We start from the raw sequence: 21,756 nt of genomic DNA, 5'->3' as shown, positions 1-21,756 counted from the left end.
CTTGTTTGGTACACGATGCTCTTGTGGCCTCTCAGTCCATTGTTGGCTTCTGTTGGTTTCTCCTTTTTTTGGGTTGTTTTTTTTGTTTTGTTTTATATTTTGCCTCCCAGCAGTGATATGAGAGGAGCTCTCAAGGCAGTACTTGAACATCCATGCTTGATCTAAGCTGTCTGTTTCCAACTGGGAGCTGGAGCAACAGAGCTGGAGCAGTGCTGCAAGCAGAGTGCTTCTTCCAAGGGCACCTGGGTTTTCTCCACCGTTCCCTTTGCAGCAAGTGCTTTTCCTCTGCCCTGCCTTCCTCAGCTGTGCCCTGCAGCAACACTCAGTAATAAATGGGTCACAGCTGCTGTCTCCTGGATATTTATTCTTACAGGTCTTAATGTCTAGAGACCTTGAGAACCTGTGGTGGGGAGGAAAGCTGCCTCAGAGTTAGGAGCTGGACCAGGGAGGGCTGATTTCACAGCACATCAATCTAAAAGGTTTGGAGCGCTTGTCCTGGGCTCCCAGAGCAAGCCAGTAAAAAGGAAGGAAAGCTGGTGGTAGTCTATCCTGATGGTGTGAAGTCATTATCTTGTTTAAAGAAATTGCTTAAACTGTAGCATTGTTGTGTTCTAGGTTACTTCAGCTTGCAGTAAGGGTGCAGCAGGACTGGGGCACTATTAGCTTGTCACCCTGCATATCCTATAAGAAGTTATTCATGGTAAGGCCTTCTTGCCAAAAATATTGCATTATATTCCTTACCACAAATGCTTTGATGTGGTTTACTATGATACTGATATAGAAATATAAATAAATGTACAAAAAAGGCAGCTGCTACTTCTGTGCATAAAGGCAGTTCTGAAAGCCTTCAAAATAAGAAAAAAGCTTTTCAGTAGTCCACAATGTTGTGCCATTTCTGTGTGTACAGGGCACCTGAGTTTTGAAGCATTGCTGTGACACGAGAGGAATTAGTACTGCATTAAGTATCAATATCAGTAGGCCAAATTGTTATAGGTGCCCCTGAAGTACAGCTTTGCTTGGCTAAAAGCTGTGTCTCAGAGGCTGACTGGAGTCTTCTCATGCCCCTTGTCTATTCAGCCTCCAAAAAGTAAGGTCAGTTAAGTTGTTGCTTTGGTTTGAAGTGGTTGAAGAGGGATAGGAGCCAAGTTCTGCTAAAATAAATGGTGTCTGGATGTGGGATGTGAAGGCAAGTCTCAACTCTTTTTATTGTGCAACTAATAGGTTGAAATTGGCACACAGCCTTGTTAATATGGCATAAATCCTGCCTCCTTCATCCTGGTCCGTTCTTCTGTGGACTCACCAATAAATCCTTTCAATTGCTTGCTCATCATATGCCTGTGACAGATAAACTGGCTTTACTGGAGGTTGCCACACTCCTTGTGTTTCCTAATGCAAAGGGATCTTCAGATAATAACTGGACTTGTGAAACAGAGGTTCATCCTGAGCCATCAGGAGGAGGCAGATGAGTGTGGTGTTGTGGAAATGAAATATAAACTTGTTGTGCCAGTGACCTAAGAGCTGGAGTTCAGCTTCTGATGGGTGATTTTTCTTGCTTCCTTGTAATTGATGGCATTTTGAGTAAAAGAAATACCAGCCAGAAGGCAAACACTGGGTGAGATAATCAGCCTTTGGGACCAGACTGAAGCAACTGCAAGACCACACTTTGAAGCAACTAACATTAATGGATTAGCTTGTCTCTTTTCACTGGGAAATCAATAGTGCAGGGAACTGGAATGTGTTTTCTGTACAGAGCTGTCTGTTCACTTCACAATGAGAAGTGTGTTTTCCTAAGTGGAGCTTGGGTTGTGCTTGTCACTTGGATGCTGACCAATTGTGTCTCTCTGGTACCTCCAGCAGGCTCCAAGGGCTGTCTGGAAGGGAAGGGTGCTGTGGTGCTGCAGGTGCTACCAGCCCTTCAGAGAAGCAAGGTGCAAGAGATGCAGAGATGCAATGGGCAAGGGCCATTAGTGAGCTCAGACACTCTTGGCTTCCCCAAGGAAGAATGTCCTGTACACTTTAGTGCTTGGTTTGACTTAGTGGTGTTGGATGGTGGTCATGAACCTTGGAAACAAACCAACTAAACAAACTGGGTGAAGCAGTGACTTTACATAGATCTCTGTTTGCTTTTCTGCAAATTCTGCACTTGGAAGCTCACCAGAAGTGATGTTGGGCTCAAACCACAGCCCTGCTGCACAGCACAGCCACCCTGCCAAGGCTGAGAGGCCATGCTGCTGCTTTCCCTGAATAAAGCTGTCCTTTGGAGTCAGCTCACTTGGGCAGCAAGGCACCAAAGCTGACACTGTTCTCTCCTGATACTGGAGACCAATCTCTCCCGAATAGGGCAGGTGTCAGAACTAATCTATGTGATCACCCACTCCCTACACTGAGTGGTAAAGGTTTAAAAAGGGCCTTTTAAAATTCCTTTCTTGGGCTAGGATGTTCCAGCAGAGCCACAAATTTTAGATTTTCAGAACACTGGTAGAAAATAAGTAATAAATAGATTTCCCCTGTGCAGTGTTACTTTCTGCAGTGATTGTGACAGCATCCTAGGAACCAGAGCTGAAGAAGATGTGTTAAGTCAGCTAAACAATCCCCTGGGAAATGCAATATAAGCCTTTTTCTCAACAGCATATTTTCCAGTATTCTGTTTGGTGCTTTAGCACCAGCATTGTTTTTAAACAGAGGTCTGACCTTGCTGCCTGCCTGATACACATCATTGTTTTCATCTAGTAAGACAGCAGTCTTGATCTCTCATCCCCTGAAATTACACTTAATTCTTTAATATACAGGTAGAAATTATCAGGACTGCAGAACTGTGCAGTTCTGCTGCTATGAACATTATCAGAAGCTGTGGAGGAAAGCTCTGGACAGACCCATATATCTTTTTACGCCTAAATAAGTCTGCAACTTAACTCCATCCTAAATTGCACTGTATGTCTGAGTGAGATCACTGACGCTGTTGTCCAAAAATGTGGATTTTTGGACTACATCAGCAAATCCCACACGTAGCTCATGCTTCTGTAAGCAGGACTATAAATACAAATAATGCAGCTGGGATTTATCTTGTAAGTTGAAGTTGGTATAATGCTCTGGGGCAGAGCTGGTCTCCCAAGCCTGTTGCACCTGTTTGGTGTGCACTGTGCAGGGAAGAAGGCTGGAAGTGAACAGACACCCCAGTAGCCCTGGGCAACAAGGCTTTATCTCTTCCTTTGTTCTAAGTAGTTTTAAAGTGAGAGACTTTCCTTCCCTTCAGGCAACTCCTGCATCACCCAGTGGGCAGGATGATGCTGCCCGTGAAGCTACATCTTCCAGGCAGCTGGAGAATCCTGAGAAACTCAGCTGAGAAGTTTGTAGGGGAGAAAAGTAGGGAGAACAAATAACAGCTTAGTGGTGAAAGCACTGCTGGTGTTGTGGCAGACAAGGGCTTAGTGGCCGTCAGGAACATTCATCCTTGCTGAACCCAAGTACCTCCTAACCCTGGCAGCTTGGAGCTTGACATGTTTGCAGGGCCCTCTGTGCATCCATGTCATGCTGGTCCACATCTCCCTTGCTTTGTGCTGTCTAACCCAGGGGCTTTTGTAGTCAATATAAATATTGTTGTGGTTGCCAATGCCCTGCCGGGAGAGGCTACAAATATGCAGGAATCTGGGGCTGTGTTTGTGTATAGAGATGATGCCCTCACACTTTCTTGGAGCAAACTCATTAATCTCTCATACCATGCTAATGAACTAGGGAGGCAGAGAACAACTCCTCAAGGTCACCCAGTGTCAGGAAGGAGGAAAGCTCCACTTTCATATGCTGTGGGAGATCAGAGCAAGCTGGTGGTGGGGGGTACAGCCAAATTTGGCTCTGCACCTCCTCTGCTGTCCTTCCAAGTATCACAACCCAAGCATTCAGCTCTCCTGCATCTATCCACTTTGCTGCTTCCCTCCTGCTTGTTCAGATGCAATTAGGAGATGCAGAATAAGGGGGAGCCAGGGGTCAAGGAGGCGGTAAAGTGATTACAAGATGCTGCAAACGGCTGTGCCATAAATACTCCAATGATGAAAAATTAGATGCCAGTCACCTCGGGGTTATTGCTGGCCTCTATCTCTCTCTTGTTGTGAAAAATGATAATGGAAGTGTATTTACCCCAGAGAGTGTAAGCTTGCCGCTGGCTGTGATCCTGCACACCCCAGGTATGCCAGGAACAGAATCCTTGCACCTAATGACTTTCTGAGAACACTTTGTGCCTGAATTCCTTCAAATTAAGTGGAGAAAGAACTGGTATTTCAGGGTATTCCTTCCAAAGTGGAAAGTTCCTGGTGCTCAGAGATTGACCAGCTTCAGAAACAGGCTGGGGCCCTGAGTAAGGATAGGGAGAGGAAAGGAGAGCAGCACCCTCAAGTGCTGCCTTGCTGTCCATGTGCTGCTTCTGCCTTGGCCTCCCAAGGTCAAGGTGCTCCATGTGGAGGCTGCTCAGTTCACAGCTGGCTTTTGGTGTGTTGGATCACCAGCAAGATCAGAGCTTAAGGAGCTGGAATGACTACACTTTTTGCTGGGTGGGCAGTTAGAATCAAATGCTGGTGCTGGGCTAGAGCCTTTGAAAACTTCTAGATAGTATTCTGATCCACTGAAGTTGGTATCTTTGGGGATGCAAGCTCTTCTTTTCATCCCTTGCAGGAGGTCTTCCATTTTGGAAGAGGCATTAGGATCACTGTGGCACAGGAACTGTAGAAGGCAGCATCCAGCTTAAAGGGTGCTGTGGGTGAAAGACCTCTTTGCTACACTGGCAAAAACCACCCTGGCAGCAACCGAGGTCTTAATTCCTGGAGGATGCCTCCTCCCTGCCTAAAGGAACAGGAGAAGAAGGTGGGTGAGGGCTCCTCAGTGCCAGGAATGTGCCTGATGTGAGTTATGATTGTAGAGCTCTGCCAGGTGTCCCGAGAGCAGCGCGTTAATTACCGGAGCTGCTGTGGCAGCTGCCTGCTGTACCCAAAGCATAACTGCCCTTGTTTCTTCAGCTAAAAATATTCCTTGTGGATTGGCTGGTGCCTGTGGCCTCCCTCCATTGTGACTTCCTGACTCTGCAGAGGATCTGGAGGTTAAAATCCCTCTTGCCTCTCAACTTCTTTGAGCAATCCTTGTTCTGTGGCTGGTTTATCTCTTTTCAACCAACTTTGAGCTTCATAACAGCTTGTCTGCTGATAACTTACTGCCTATCAGTACGGCCCCTGCTGCAGCCCTGCCTCCAGCCTTGAGAGGCTGTGGATTTTCAGCTTTTTTTTTTTTTTAGCTCTCTAAAAAGCTCCTTCCTGAACAATCAGACTCTTTCCATGTATTTATATTTGTACTGTCTGCTGCAAGGGGTAAAGCTTTACCAGGGAAAGCTTGGATTGCCGCCCTTGCTGATGGGCCATCTGGCTCTGTAGCTTGAGATATGAGCTCATGTAGGACAGAAACATGGCCTTGTCACCCTAGTGAAGGGGTTGAGAGATGGCAGAGGGGGACACCACACTCAAGATCCTTTTCCCTTAAGGTGTTTTAGCTGAAAAGCCCTGGGGCCCTGACAGGAGTAGCTGGAGCCCACCTTGGGGTAGCACTGCAGTAGCCACAACTTGAAGTGGGTATAGAAGAGCTTGCAGAGGCTGCAGGTGCGTGCTTGGGGGAGCTGCAGGTAGGTCTGAAATGCCATGAAGCTGTTTTCTTTATCTAGGAGTTCCAAACAAGAGTGGAGAATGCGCCATGCATTTAACATTTCTCTCCAAAGTCAGCCCTAAAAATTCCCTGAGAATGTGAACAGAACACCAGTTCTTAAGGAATTACTAAAGGTGATAGGTCTGGTTCAGTCTTCCAACCAGTAATAAAAAACCTCTGACCTGTGCCCATGCCAATAAATGCAGGTTTGCTTTTTGGACTTCTTTTTCCCTGCATGTGACACACTCTAGTGGAAAGCATCTGAGGTGGGAACAGAGTATCCCAGTTCCCTGACATCTTGTTTGCTCTCTGTACTTGCGCAGTCTGGTTTTGTTGGATTGTTTCATCTGTCCCTTCTAGTGCTCATCTGAGTTGTGAAATAGCTCTGAGCTCAGGGATGTCTTGCAGAAGCAGAGCAAGTGTCAGAGTTGCCACTTCTGACAGCATGTAAGAAATGTCTGCTTTTTCCTGCCGTGCTCAAGGAGACTTTCCTTGCATCTGAGCACTGAATCAAGCAAAGCTTCCTTTGGGAAGTGCTCATCCAGTCAAGCCTGTGTCTTATTGGTGTCAGGCTTTGCTGTGGGAATGTTGTGTACCCACAGTCCAGTATCAAGCACTCAACGCTTGGCTTCCCTGCAAAAGTGTCAAAGTCTACCAAGGAGAGTGATCCATTTTATTAAACCAGTGACTTTTTTATGAGCTCTTATCTTACCCCTCTTTAGAGTAGGGTTATTTGCTGTGCTGTCTTGTGGGGCAGCAGTACCATTGCTCAACAGCTGTGAAATCTAAACATCAGTATCTGCAGAGATGGAGCTTGATACCATCCTAAGGTGAAGTTTGTCTGAGATGTTGTCACTTCTGCCACAGGGAAGCAAGAACTCCAAGGAATTATATGGTTTGGGGTGGGTTGTAGGTTTGAATGAGGGTGTAAAAAGCAGGGAGGAGGAAAGGAAAATGTGAGGTGGCTGGGGACCCAAAGGGAGATGGATATCTAAGGAATGAGCGCTACAACACCTCTTCTCCATCTTCACATTAAAACCGAGGGATCATTGCTCTGTTATTTGAAACTTAGTAATTTCTCATTGGTATGATAGCCCTGTGCCGCACAAATGATTTTATTCAAAAACTCTTGCACTTTTTGCACTGCTTCTGGCACGTTTGTTGCGTTTAAAAATCATGGTCTCACTTTGTTCAGGTACATACCCTGCTTCCATGCAATCTTTCTGAAAGTTTCAAGGTTCTGAATCAATAAGAAGCAATAACTACTGTTTTTAATTTGCTACTTGGCAAGCACCAAAAACAGATGCAATTCTTACAGATGAGTTTGTGTAGCATGAAAACAAGCAAGTTCTGATGACAGTTATGAATGGGGCTGGTTTTTCAGATGGTCCTCTTGCAAATGTATGCAGGCACTAGCCATAATGCTGTAACCACTGTATCTAATACATGAATCAGCCACATTTTGGATGCTAATTGTGCTTCCTGAGCTATATTGGCTGCTGCTGTAAAAGCCACATGCTGAGCAGCAGATGAAAGCTATTGAGCTGTACTGGTTCAGAGTGATAGATGGACCCTTCAGGTCCATAAAGACCCCGTTTGGTCAAACAGCCCTCTGACTGGCTTAAAGCATGTTTGTATGGTCTGAAAGGCTCCTGGCATTAGCTGGCCATCCCTCAGTGGTTAAGAGCTGTCTTGGTGGTCCTCTTGGCTGCAACTAAGCTGATAAAAACCAACCAGATGTCCTATTAACGCTTGATCTTACTCTTGCTTTTAGAAGATAATCCAATAAACAAGGTTACGTAACCAAGTTTTAACATAAGAGCTTTAATAAAATATACTGCTAGAAATATATAAATATATATAAAAATGTATTCCAGGCAACGGTAAGCCCTAGTTAGTTCCCCTGTGGCAAGAAGACTGGAGTTGACCAGCCTGCTTTTTCATTTTGAGATACCGAGAGCTGACAGGTGCAGAGGCTGGGAAAGTGGTATCAGCTGAGTTACAGCTCAGGGAAGATCCCAAACCTTGGTGCCTGTGTTGCTGTGGCTTGGCTTGGTGGGAGGAATGGATTTGAAGACCCTCCCAGGGGTTGAGCAAGCTGGTGTGCTGCTTGTGGCTCCTACTAGCCTGCAGGGAAGAGTGTAATTCAGGGTGACAAGCTGCTGTTCTTTCTTCTACCCTCACTGGTTTCTCATTTTTGGACTGGAAATGTCAGTAAAGGCAACAAAACTACAGTCTTTTTTAGTCCTTAGTGTGCTGGATTTTCATGCTGTTTTTTAGCAGGAGAAAGGAAGAAAAAATAAAAAATTTTGCATTTACTTGCTGTGTGTGGGTTCCACATACCCTCCACTATGAGCCTGGTGATTTACCTGGCCTTTCCCTTTTAATGGAGGAGCTTGGAGGGAATGAGGGAATCATTCTTAATAGCCAGCCCTGTGCCAAAGCACTGTAATGGTTTCTCTCTGCCATCCTGTGAATTTAGACAGCAGTTAATAGATTCAGTTCTCCTCCTTAGCTGAAGGAAGCATTCCTTTACCCTGTTTCAGTTTAGTAATGAATCACCCCCCTATGCCTGCTTGTTTCTAATAAACCATTTCACTAGCAGAAAAATCTTAATCAAAGTAGACTATGCCCATTCTGCCTTGGATGGGTTTATTTGCTGAATCTTAGGAAGAGGATGATAAACTCCTAGAAAATACCTCAGCTGACTCAAGAGGTGAACTGGAAAATTTGGGAAGGTTTTTTCATGTGCCAGGGCTCTGTATATTTGACTTTTGACAGGGTACAGTTTTCTATGTAGGTTTTAGGTTGTTTGAATTACATGTGTAATGAAGTACTTTGTGAATTATTTCCCTCTGGGAGAGACTGGAGCTTGGAAAACATCAGATAGAAAGTTTGGGTATATGTCTGAGGTGCTTATTTGGGCTTACTTTTTCCTTAGGGAGAAGTTATGAAACTAATTAACTTAATGGGTTGGAAGAGGATCGAGGTGTCTGGCACAGCGAGGTAGAGGAAGTAGACACTCTCCTGCTAAGCACTGTGGTCTCTTCTCATCCTTTTGGGGATGTGTTTTTAAATAGAGTTCCTGGCCTTGGGACTCCTGATGGTTGATGGTGAGATTAGCTCTAATCCAGGGACTGAGTCCTTGTCCTCATGTCCTGGCTGTTGGTGGCAAACCGGCCCCTTTTTCCTGCCCTGTGCTCAATCCTGTTGAGCTGCACACAGTTTCACTTCAAAATGATGTTGATCTGCATGCTTAATGTTCAGTTCTGCTCAGGCTTTCTTCTTCCAAGCAGTCCAGTGTGTTCTGCAGCTTCCCTTCCTTAAGAGGGGTTGGCACAAATTCCTGCAAAGCAAGGCAAACTCATCTCATTGAAGGCCTTAGCATTGTTTGTATTGATCCATGGATATTCATCTTTGACCACTAATGGGTGTCAAATGGAGAAGGGAATAAATTTCTGTTGCATTAGAATTAATCTCTGGCTTGGCTCTTTTGGACCAGGATCTGGTTGAGAACAGAAGACACTGATCATCCTAAAGGATGGGGGGGGACATTCGACCATTCAAGCACAATTTGTATCTCTTCCCCATGAGTTAAGCAGTAATGGCCAGAGAGGAGGAGAGTTTAAAACCATTCTGAATGGATTTGGTTGTTTAAGGTGCTCTGCAAAAAGTGAAGAACGCTCAGGTTCTTCCAGTACCTCAGGATGCTTTTCAGCAGCTGAGCCCCAAATCCACCTTGACGTGTCTCCTTTCCTTGGTGGGTGAGACAAATCTGGGTTTCAGACCCAGCTGCTTTGGTGCTTGGTGATTTTGTGTCAATCCTTGCTGTGGTTTGAGGGGTTGTTTTGCCAATTGGTTCTGGAGCATTCTCATTTGCAGCAGACACCTGTTCTTTAATTATCACATCCTCAGCCCATCTCTCTGTGTTCAGAGCTTTCTGATGCAGGAGCTATGAACTGATTTGAGGGGAGGCTGTGTTGGGCAGTGTTGGGAGAGAAAGTTGAAAGAGATTAGTCACAAACTCAAACATACTTGTCAATAAGACAGTTGGTGTCAATTTTTGTTTGCTTTGGGCCCTTGCCCTTACATCACTTTTTAGTCAAAGGTTTCTTTAGTCTGTTGTGGTTTGTGTATTGCTCTAGGATAGAGTGGCAGTCCATAGTGGGCAGGTGTCGTGGTTTAACATAACTTGGTTTTTTATTTAAAGAGAAAAGAGTGGAGTTAAGGTCCCAGTTAGAATAAAGGAACAAGGAGGAGCAGAGTAAAAAAAAAGGTTTGTAACTGACTGGTTTGCTTCTATGTTAGAACCTCAAGTCCCATAACTGTTAAACCTGATTTGGCTCTTAGTCTTGCCAGTTATGCCTGTGGCATTCTATTCTGTGTGATTTCAGCATTTCATCCAACAGCTATCAATTGCTTCACAAATCTGAGTTCTGAGCGTGCTTCCTGTCCTTTCTTTTTTAATCTGAGCAGTAAAAGCAAGACTTGGTGTAGGCAATGGTCTCAGATCAGAATATATCCCCACCAAGCAACATGTCAAACCAAGAGTTCTCTCCCCCGCTCCCCGTCTGGGTTTACTTTCATCACCTGAGAATACTTCTGATGCGAGGCATTTCCAATTTGCCTTGCAGATATTCTGAAACTGTCTCAAAAAAGGTTTCTTGGGGTTGTGCTAGTCTTAAAATAGCTTGGATTCTGTTCTGTCCTGACTCTGTTGGGGTTGACAGAGACCTTGAGGCTTGGCAGACCTGCCCCTCTGAGTCCCAGTTCTTCGCTTCTGATGACACCTTTTCTTGAACTGCTTTAAGAAGTCATGGAAAAAAGCAATGTGTAAATATTAATGTTGAATATTTGTCTTTAAAAATCTCTTTGGGATGCTCTACAAACCTACGCTGTGTGTGCTGTGGCTTTCTCAGCACTGCCTGCTTACAGCATTTGGACCTGTTAGTTTATTGCTAGCTGGTGCCATCCCACAGAGGACAGGCAGGGCTCTCTTCTCTTAACACCCATTTTGTCTCCCTCTTACAAGTGGCTTCTCTCAATCTCAATGTTCCAGGGTCTGTTTCTTCTTGCAGTGAAGCCTTTTCTCTTCTCTCTAGGGTAGGTAAGGCTTGAGTGCTGCTTTGAGCAGAGGTGACAGTGCTGCACAGGACATGTCACCTCAGGACATGGGCTGATAGCATGGTTGCCTTGTGTGCTCTAGGAGGTGCTAGAAGAAGCTCTCAAGGGAAGCTGTATAGTCCAGATTCCTAGGATGGATCTTTGCTGGATGTATTTTGCAGCCCAGCTGGAAGAGATGAAATAGACTGGTGCTGCAGTGTACCCCAATTTAATTTTCCCCACCCCTGGAAGTCTTCAAGGCCAGGTTGGACTGGGCTTTGAGCAACCTGGTCTAGAGGAAGGTCTCTCCCCATGGCAGGAAGATGGAACAAGATCATCTTCAAGGTCCCTTCCACACAAACCATTCTGTGATTCTATGAAACACTGGTCTCTTAATAGACATCCAAGAGGGGAGTGAGGAAGTTCTTCATTGAAGAACCTTTACGTTCCACACTGAATTAAATTCTCTGAGTATCTCTTTGATTACTTTTTCCCTCATTTTGCATAGGGTTTTAGCTTCCAAGAACTGAACTGTTACACTGTAGTTCCCACTATCTATTTTTACTATTATAAAAACCCTGTATGTTTTACACAGGTGACTTAAAGCAGGGGTGGAAAAAGTTCCAGGCAGACTTGGCTCCATTGCTGTTGAGCCTGGGATACCCCAAAGCCACCCCATCAATGCTAATAGAAGTAGACTGGTGAGGGCTATTGCTATTCATACCTAAACTGAGCATGTACTTGGGCAAAGAGGCCAGAGTTTAATATTTAATGTTCTGTAAGGCTGTACTGAGTGCTTTTACTGAAATGTGTCAGTAAAGGAGGGCTGTAGCAGTGATAGCAAACGGCTGAGAGCCAGGAGGATCCTGAGCTCTACTTCTGCCCAAGGCATGTTCTCTGATACCCAGCAGCTTACTTGACCCCCTGTGTCTCAGCCAATTTAGCTGTAAAATTAAGCAACAAAGAAAGCTTCATGACAAACGGACATGTCTGGAGGTGAACTTTCAATGCAAGCTTTGCTCTTCTGATAAATTCATCTTGCTGGCAGAATTTCTGGTTTTTAATCTAATGTGTGATTTTGTTGTCCTTCCAGGCAGCATTCACGCTCCTCCTGGGTCCTTTCACCTTCTTCAATGTGCAGAAGACCAAGTACCTTCAAATCATGACGTCCCTCATGAGATGGATAGGTGAGTCTTGGCAGAGGCTCGGCCACCTCTTTACCATTGATGGAACCAAGTCATGCCACTGATGCTTCTCTTTGGCAAGATCTTCTTGTTTGGAAGCAAGTGCTTGTCAAAACAACCTCTTTGAGGACAGATGTGCAGGCCTAATAAATCTTTGAGGGGAAAGGTTTTAGTCTAGGATGAAATTTTCGATTAAAACAAAACAAATTGTTCTCCATCAGACATGGCTGGTAAATGAGGTTTTAGTCTGGTTTGTGTGAGGGGCAGAAGATGTTTGGCAGTCTCCTGCCTAGGTGCTGGCTGTGATACCCACCAGTTGGAAGTTACTTATTCTCACATATATGCTCAACAGACTTGGGACAACTTTGCTTTGATCCGAGAAAAAAAGGCATTTCTTTCAGACTTTCCACCCTTAGTTTTATCATCTGCTTGCATTTATTTTCCTCAGTCTTCCTTTATGGTAAGATGTGCTGTATTGGAAACCCCCAAACTGATGTGTGCTGTCCTTGGGAAGTCCTGCTCCCATAAGCTCTTTCCAAAATATTGCCAAGAACTTCTGGGAAGACAGATCATTCCCTTAAGGGAAGTAAGACATCACTCTTGTTTTGTTTTTTTTTTTCTCCAATGCCATTGTTATTCAAAGATGCAGCTGCCTCATGTCTGGCTTGTGTGTGTACATGCTGTTAAAGGCTGAGAGGTGTGTGTGGGTTGTGGAGGTTTATGTTCAGGTTTGTCTATTTTTGTGTCACCTAGACAGAGTGACTGATACTCAGGGCTAATAAAGAGCATTTCTGCAGGTTAATGATCAGCATTTCTGCAGGTTAACAGTCTCCTGGTGTGTAAATCCAGACCATTCAGACACAGAATTAGCTCTGTTTATACCTATCACTGGAATAAGAAGAAAAGCTGCATCTCTAACTATTTCGCATTACACTCATACTCTTGGCCAGACTGCAGCTGGGTATTGTCCCTTCTCTGTGAGTTCATCCTATTTGGAGGTGGCTGGCAGTTGCTGCAGAGGAATGGAGATCCTCTGTTCTAGAGAAATCCTGAGATGGGGTTAAGCAGTTGACACCCAGGAAAATTAAGTTGGATTTTAAGCTCTCAAGTCTAAGATGTTGAACAGTTTGAGTTAATGAATCCTGACTTTGGATGGTGTGAAAATCCTGAATGCCTGTTTTTCTCCTTTGTTGTCTGAGCACATGAAAGGTTTGAAAGCCCCCCCATTCTTCAGAGAAAGAAGTTATCTCATTAAGGGGTACTAAAGGAAATGAGGAAGTTTTGCATGGGGATTTTTTGTTGTTTTTTTTTTTCTTTATAAGAGTGGTCTCTGCTCAGCTGACTGGCCTGATTCCAATCACCCTGCCTCCTCTTTTCTGGTAAAGACATCAGTCAGACCTCATCCTGTCTCTGTGACAGGCTGATGCCTGCCTCGTCTGCCGTTGGTTTCCCTTTAGCCAGCTCCTTGCAGTACGAGGATTGCTAAACCTTGGTGTGATGGCAGAACTGTTCCTCTCTTTCATGGCTTGATGGAGAGGGATAAAGGCAGTGTTTGGAGAAGTGTAGGGGAAATTCATGTTTTAGCCTGATTGATTCCTGCGTCAGCACGCTGGGGAACAGCTGCCCCAGATAATGATAGTTAATGACCCTGACAGCACCTCAGTGGCTACTTAGAAGAACAGATTCCATATGTGTACAGTGAGGGATAGATTTATTGGGAAAGACAATTTGTCAAAAAGTCATGTGATGCAGGGAGCAGAGGAAAAGCTCTTGCTGCAAATCCTGGGGTAAGGATCAGTCCCACACTGCTGAGATTTGTCAAGCTGGCTTCTCCCATGTCCTCACATCACTGCTGCCCCCTCCTCCAAACGCAGGGCTGTGAGTTAAACACAGCTTGGTGTTTAGAGAGCTTAGATCCTAAAGAACGGGTTTGGGTAGTGTTTTGTGGTCTTCTGGACTTTTCCTGCCTGCATGCCAATGGCCAGATGTGAACTCTGTCCTGGTATAAACAGTGCCTTTGCTTCACCTTCCTTGGGTTGGTTTTAGCCATGTGGTGCTGAGGGTGGTTCTGCAAAGCACTCTGAGCAGCAGAGCAGCACTGCAGCTTCCCACATACCTGTTTATTGTGTGGGGGAAAGAAAACCTTCCCATGTGGACAGTGGCTTATTCAGCTTACCTGTGCTCATTGGCTTGCTGTGGATGGGAATCTGACCCATGCTTTGCATCATGATTTGAAAAAAAATCGAGCCTCCCTAAGCTGGGAGGTCAGTACAGACTTTGCAATGTGCCTGTCACAGGACCCACTACATACCCTTCTCCCCAGCCCGGTGGAAAGTCCCTGGATTTCTGAGCAGAAGAGACTGATGTAAAGCAGCACTGCCCCAGGTGTACTGGTGATTCAGATGATAGCAGCTGAGAGGAGGGTTCTTGGCAGCAGAGAGAGCTAGCTGTGTGTGAAGGTCATTTCTGCTGGTGTTTGTAACAGTGTCAGCCTTGCCTTTGAAAGTTGCTTCCCCTCTTCCTCCTGATCTAAGTGATAATCAAATGTCACCAGCCTCTTCCAGAGCCTTATGCTCATCACAAGCAGCACATCAGTTATCAAAGCCTACAGCAGTCTTATTCCACACCTCACAGATAAAAAAAATCATTCTCTTTCTGAAAAATAGGCTTAAACACTGGGATCTGAGCTGGAAATTAAAAATGGACCAGTTCAAAGAATGTGGAGATGTTCCAGGGATCAGCCCTTTATCTGGCATCCTCCCAGGATAAGGGACTAAGCCAGGACAGGCACCTCTGAAGCCTCTGTAAGGAGAAAGTTGAAGGAGGAGCTTGCAGGGCCGAGTGTTGTGCTGCTGGAGAGCCCAGACAGATGGGCTCTCCCTGTCTGGGCCTGTTGATCAGGGACAGCTCATCTGGAAGGAAGGCTGGCATGGCAAGGCACTTCCCTGCCAGCAGTGACAGGAGCACAGAGGGTGGGTCTGTGTCTCCAGGTGCAGTGGGGCTGGTGGCAGAGAGGGCTTCCAGAAGAATCGAGCTGTTGCCAGTGTTCTGAAGAGTAGCACTTACACACTTGGCTGCAGAACTGATTGTCACTTGGCATTGCTGAGTGCCAATGGTTAAATTCAGTGCAGCAGTTGCTGCTTGAACTGCTGGCCTTACCCTGGCTTAGAGATCTCTGTTCTCCAGGAGCTGGCAGATGAGTGAGGCTTTGCCTACCCAAGTTCTCATCCCTTTCCCAGTGCAGAAGCTCCTCAGAATGCTTTGTCAGCCTTTTGCAGGTACCTCAGCTGCCTTGGGAGATGGAGCAGAGGCACCCTAAGGGGTGCAACAGGGAGCCTCCCTGCTGTGCTTCCCTGGAGAGAGAGCCAGTCATGAAATATCATTTGGTTTAAATCCTGACAATGGTTCCTACAGTGAAGCTTTGTTTTGATTTGTGGTTAGAACCTTGTTGGCTCACCCAGCTGTGAGGCCATGTGAGTACAAATTGTTCCTGTGGTGTGAGGAAGGTCCTTCCCCAAAGTGTAATTCCTGCCTTTCTTTCAGCTCTCTTCCACCTCAGCCTCAGAAAAGTGTAGAGCTGTTATTAGGTCAATTCCTTTACCAGTTTTGGAGCCTGTTTCCAGGTCTCTTACAAAGTTATTGGAGCAGAGCTTCCTGCAAAGGCTAAACCAACTGAGCCATCAATAAATTTAGAGCTGTTGGTATTTCCAATTCTGCTGTTTGGATTTCAGACACTTTTTTTTTTTTTTCCTGGAGGGTTTAAATCTATGGTGGCAATGGATTGCTCTCTAAAGAGACTTGCTTATCTAGCTGGGTTTTTTTTTTCCTCTCATTTCTTCAATCCTGATCAAGTGGGTGCTGTTAGGGGTCAGCTGCTGAAGGGCACGCTGTGCTGCCAACAAGAGAGACTGATCCAGGCAAGTCCCATACACCTCTCTCAGCAGAGGGGATGCAGCTCACTGGGGCACAGCCCTACCTCTTTATTATTGGATAATATTGGATAATAACTGTCTAGCAGCATCATGGGATAGGACATGGATTAGGAAAGATAACAAAAGGACAGAGCTTGGTGGAGCTGAGCAGCAAACACTGAGCTATTGTGTATTAGCAGCTAACCCGATTAATTGCAGCCTGAGATGTCCAGCTCTATAGGTGAGGACTGCTGGCTCTAAAGACATTGGTAGTGTGATTATTGCTGCTGTATTAAATTGTCTCTGCCAAATGTTCCTAGACAGCTCCCACGTGGGGCCTGTGCTCTGTGTGCTGCTCATGGTGCTGTATTGTAGTTATTAGAAAGTATTGTATTTTAATGAAGAGATAGTTCATAGAGTAATAAACTTCTGGGTTTGGTTGAACAGGCTCAGTTCTCTCTCCCTATTGGATCACACCACATCTATTCAAGCCCTTGAGACAGAGCCTTCACAACTCTGCCCAAACAATGATCTCACAATTACATGCACAGGAGTAAAATCTCTACCCCAGCTCTTTCCCCTGGCTGATAAGGTGGAGGGAAAGCAAACCAGAATTTCTGGGAAGTCTGTGTTAAACCCTTCTTTACTCCATCCCATCCTTTTCCAGGATACCTGGTAGAAGGCTTCTGGGGCAGAAACTAGAAAAGGGCTGTCCAGAGCGTGCTAGTGGGGCTGACTTTCTGTATCTGGTGGTTTCTCTGGTAGTTCTGCTCTTTCCGCCAGAGCTCTGCTGTTTACAGCGCTGCTCTGCAGAGAAGTGGTCTCAGACCATCTCACCTTGTGAGCAGTCTCAGGTAACTGTTCCTGCCATCCTTAGCAGCAGAGCTGTCTGTGCTTGACTTACTGCAGAAACCTGGAGTCACTGTGCTGCATCCCTTCAAGTACTGAGACTGAGAATTACAGAGGAGGCTGATTTAGGAGGGGGTGACAGTTATCTGAAGTCCTGCATTTCCAGTCTCCTGCTGAGAAATTAGCCTGCTAGTGCCCACAGTCCTCAAGGTGGGTGGCCTCTTTTCAGATCAGAAATTGAGCTTTCTGCAAATAGCTTAAGGAGGATCGTTGTGATCTCTGCCCCTCTCCTTTCACACTGCAGGGCATACAGGAGGATGAGGGAATTGGACTGTAAATCAGGACACTGTTGCATGTTCATTCTGACATGCTGCTTCAACAAAGTTACTTCATGTTCTTATATCCCTTTTGGAGCAGATGAAGCTCCTGCTAGAGCCCAGGCTAAATAATTCACTAAGAGAAGTGAATATATTTATGAAGAGTTAGTTAAAATGCTGTGCTTCTGTCATGCCTGCTTTTGGGATTGTTGGCTGAGGAGCTCATTTCAGGGCTGTTTGTGGGAGGCAATGGGGTGAAGCAGTGCCTGTGTGAGAGGAAGAGCCCTGTAAGCTGCAGACACAGATGGAGAGTGATTTGCTGGTCTGGACAGGACCACTGAGATCCTGCCTGAGAAGCTGATGCTCCTGAAGAGAGCACTTTATTCAGGCAGCAACAGACACTGATGGGCCTGAGAGCTGAGGAAGGGGAGCTGGACATCTAAGGGCATATTCAACCCTGCAAAAGGGTCTGGATGATGGTGCCCACTCAGGTTTTCAGAGTGGGGCTGTGGCATGAAAAGCTGCTTTCTGTTCAGAGTGGACATTGGTGGAACAAGATGATAAAAAACTTTGCTGTGTAGGGCCCAAGGCAGGATGGACATGATGTGGCTGAGTCTGCAGAGCACCTGGGTGTTATGGGACATGGGTGCTCTGCAGCCAGTACTTTCCAAAGCATGCACAGCTGTAGTTTGGGCTCACAGGGACACCAAAGTATGTATTGGGCTCACAGGGACACCAAAGTGTGTCTTTTTTATTATTTACTTTTATTATTCCATTCTCTCTGAAGAATAAATTATGACATGGACAGAGATGTGACTGTCAGAGCTAATAGGCCAAGCCAGCAGCAGAGCTGAGAGCAGAGTCCTGGTTGCAGAGGTTTTATGGTTCTTCTGCCAAAGGTGACTGGCAGAGAGAGGCCCATAAACTACATGGGCAATTTTCCCTAGAAGCAAACAAACCTCACTGGCTCCTCTTTCCTTCCCATATGTTGAGAAAAAGCATCTGTGATAAATGCCTGAGTGCAAGGCCATTTTTCTGCCCTGAGCTGTTGCTGGTGTGCAGATGTCTGTGGGAGCAGCTGATGTGGGCTGAGATGGGGCAGCTGTGCTGGTTTCATGGCAGGCGTTGTTAGCGCTGCTGGGGAAGCGACTTGTAAATCTTGGTTATGGTAGTGCAAGCCTGATGAAGAAAAGCAGGGAAATGATGCCCTTAGAGCAGAGAAGCTCCACTGAACTGCTTTTGGTTGCCAAAAAGTCCTGGTAGTACTTTTTAAATGGAATTTGCCTTTGTGAAGAAAAGGGGGTCCACCTGGTCCAAAGGATCAGTGTCTGAGTTGGCTGCAGCAGGAGCAAGCCAGGCCTGGAGGAGTGGAGGTGCCCGAGAGGCTTCTTCTTGCTTTCTTGGTAAGCTGTGTCACACTTGTCTGTATAAGCAGCAGTCCTCTGCCATGTGGATCCTCCCTCAGCCTGTGGGGCAGGGAGGGTAACACTGTCCTAACAAGTCCCTGCTCCCCATTAGAGGAAGGAGCCACAGTGATATTCCACAACTTTTGCTCATACCTTTTTTCTGGGAAGTAATTTCCCTCCTCTTTTCCTTCTGATGTTTCTCTCTGGAGAATTCCTGTCTTCTATGAACATATCCATCTTGTTTCCCCACAGTCTCTGCACTCATAAATCCTTCATCTTCCTAGAGATGGTGCTTTAGGCTCTGCCATTGTCAAATCCGATCCTTAACTTCTCCAGCTCCCCCATCTAATGGAGCAAACCTGGTTTTCATGTTACCTCTTTACTGTCAATTCATATAGAAACCCCCTCTGAAGGTTGGAGAAGTTAATCAGTTGCTGCTCTGGAGTTTGTGGAGAACTGGAGGTCATGAACAAGTGGCAGGATATAGCTTCTGCAAGAGAAACTAGCTAAATTAGTTTTAAATTTAAAAATCAATGTCTTAATTTTAGGTACTTTGTTCTGCCAGCATGTTGGACTCCAGCTGTGCTTTAATACTTCAAATGACAAAGAATCCAGAATGCCTGGTGATTCCACAGTTGTAGTGGGCTCTTCAGCTTGCCCACATCACTGCTGGAAGCCAGATGGCTCTGAGAAGGGGCTCCAACATCCTAGAAAGACATCAGCAGGGAAGTAGACAGCACCAGTGTCAGGTGGGGATGCAGAGGGTAGGGCTGTCTTGACGTGTTCCTCGCCCGTTCAGTGTGTACAGAGCAGATGCTCCTGGCTTTGTGCCCTTTCTATGAAAAAACTGCCTAAGGTTAAACTAAATGAGATCTATTCCTCTGTTTAAGAGTGGGCTGCTGTGTTTTGACTCGATACAGGATTGAGGTGGGGAGAAATCTGGGTTTGGGAAGCTGGGTTTAGGAAGCTTCTGAAAACGTCTTCTTCCTGGGATCCATCATTGTGCCTAATGTGTGAAAGGGAAGCCAGCACTGGGCTGGGGTGATCCATTATCATTATTTCCTGGCATATTGATTCTCTGCCTGGACAGGAAAGCTCTGTCACGCCGTCAGCCGCCGCTGACGGATGGCCCTGCCACAAACGTGTCACAGCCCCAGCTCAGACAAATGGCTGGGGTAGGGGAGCAGCCAGGCGTGGAGTGGCTGCACTCCACTGATCTCTGGGCCCTGCAAGGGGGGCAGGCAGCTGGGTCATGTTCTCTTCAGGCTTTCCTTGCACAGGGAGGAATGGGAGCAGCGACAGGGCTGGCTGGAGAAGATGGGAACATCTCACAAGTACCATGTCTTGCAGGGATGCAAGGGGGGTTAAACCAGAAGCTCATTCTGAGCATCAGTTCTTGCAGGAACCTACCATGACAGGGGAAAAAAATGTGTTTGAGGCTTGGACTTATTTTCTTTTCTTCAGTAGCCTTTCTGCAGAGAGATGAAACTCATGTACAAACACCATTTTTCATTTACAGAGGTGTTTTCTCTGACTCTGTAAAATGATCCTTAAACTCAGAATGGCTAAATTATATTCTCTGCTTCTCTGCAGCTCTGTTATGTTTCTATCAAAATGCACAAAAATGTATTTCTTAATATCCCCAGACTCACATATTTCCCAAACTGTACTACTTTGGACGTCTGCTCATCCATATTCATCCTTACTTCACCTGCAAGAACCAGAGCAGAACTGCCCTGTCTCTGAATCAACATCTCCTGAGTCAAGCAGGAGAGGAGCAGTAGGTGACTGCAAGGTCTGCTTTATCTGAGAACATTTGTTCCTCAGATAGTGAGGGGAGCAAAGAGAGTCTGCAGGAGAGGCAGTTGGATGGCTGGGATGAGATTCATCACAATTTTCCTTTATGGCATACCCCCTCTTTATTTTTTTCCTCAGGCTCACTTAAATCCTTCACTAAAAATGATGCTTGAACATCTAGAAGAGACAAGATGAGACAAGAAGTGGCCTCTGTGCCTTGCTGACTGCCAAGCCTGTGGTGTGGGGGCTTGGAGTGGGTTTAACACTGGGGAAAAATCAGGACAAGCAAAACCCTTGATTGCTTTTTAAGCATTTATATAAAACAAGGCTTAAAGCAAATTTTTAATGTAACCATCTAACAATCCAAGATGCCATCACTGTCAACCTTGCTTTGTGGCTCTGAGTGCTGCTGATCATGGTCTGAGAGTGTTTCATACCTGGAACACATTGCTTGTGTCCTCTGTTCTGTGTGGAGAGGAATGCATCAAGGGGTTTTTTGTGAATCCATGTCTTCACCAGGATTCTTGTGCTGAAGGAATGCTGTTGGACAGCTGATGTGACAACAGTAGGTGACATGAAATAGTGTCATGTGACTCTGCCTTCAGCCTGCTGTCCCAGGTAGGGGAGTGAGTGGGAGCTTTGTGTGTGCCCGAGGAGCTTGTGCTGCCTCTTTTCTGCTCAAAGCTGCCTGTCCATCAGCCTGTCATCTTCCTTTCATTTTGACTTATCATCCAAACCATATCTAGGTTTCAGAGTTTCATTTTTTGGCTCACCTCCTCTCAGGGACAGAGAGATAAATTTGACAGGCAAGTGTTTTAGCTCTCCAGTTCCAGGAGTGAGAAACTCTTCTGCCTCAGGGACTGACAGAAAACAACCATGGGGCAGCACTTTTGTTGTCCTTTCTGAGGCTGGAGCTGTGCAGGGGGGTTTCCAGTTTACTCAGCACCTGTCCTCTCAAGGGTCTTGCATCTGCAGTGCACCAGTGCTCGGGCAGGGAAGCAGAGCTTGCCTTGTTGGAAGCAAAGCTAGTTTGGATCTTAGTATTGGATCCTCACTCCTTGTAATTATAATAAATTTCTGAAATGCATATTTAATGAAAAACAAATAGATTAAATTCTAGTTGCATAAGCCAAAGACCATCCATCATTTAGGGAGTCCACAAGAATTCTACTCCTTCAGTGTTCCCTGCCAGAAAAGCACATGTCAGGGCAGAGGAGCATCTGTGGGAGATGCTTCAAGGATGGGGTGCTGCCTGCCTGAAAGTTTCCCTGGTCCTGTTGGCACTGATGCAGAAAGTGGGGCTTTGAGCCGATGGTGAGAGTGGGTTTGGGGGATGGAAATAGATTGAGCAGAGCATGAGGAGATCCACTGTCCAGGTGTGCAGGGGAAGAGGTGTGAGACTTCTGAGTCACATCTTAGCCCAGGTACAGGACCAGCTCAGGATGGGGCTGCAGAGCCTGACCACCTCTGCCAGGCAAGAAGGAAAGGAACAGTCTCAGCCATTTCCAGAGCT

The 21,756-nt window shown here is 45.9% G+C and overlaps 1 protein-coding gene across 3 annotated transcripts in view; it reads left to right on the top strand.

Annotated features, from left to right (window-relative positions):
• Positions 1-21,756, top strand: part of TMEM104 (transmembrane protein 104) — a 43,621-nt gene that overhangs the window by 16,354 nt on the left and 5,511 nt on the right. For all 3 annotated transcript variants that reach the window (XM_059486039.1, XM_059486037.1, XM_059486038.1), the window contains one exon: positions 11,873-11,966. In XM_059486039.1, the coding sequence (XP_059342022.1) occupies positions 11,873-11,966 (94 nt within the window). The remainder of the gene's footprint in view (positions 1-11,872; positions 11,967-21,756) is intronic.

The sequence above is a fragment of the Ammospiza nelsoni genome, chromosome 19 (assembly GCF_027579445.1).
Source record: "Ammospiza nelsoni isolate bAmmNel1 chromosome 19, bAmmNel1.pri, whole genome shotgun sequence".
NCBI lineage: Eukaryota > Metazoa > Chordata > Aves > Passeriformes > Passerellidae > Ammospiza > Ammospiza nelsoni.
Note: the sequence above shows the minus strand (reverse complement) of the source record. Positions and strands in the feature narration are given on the sequence as shown.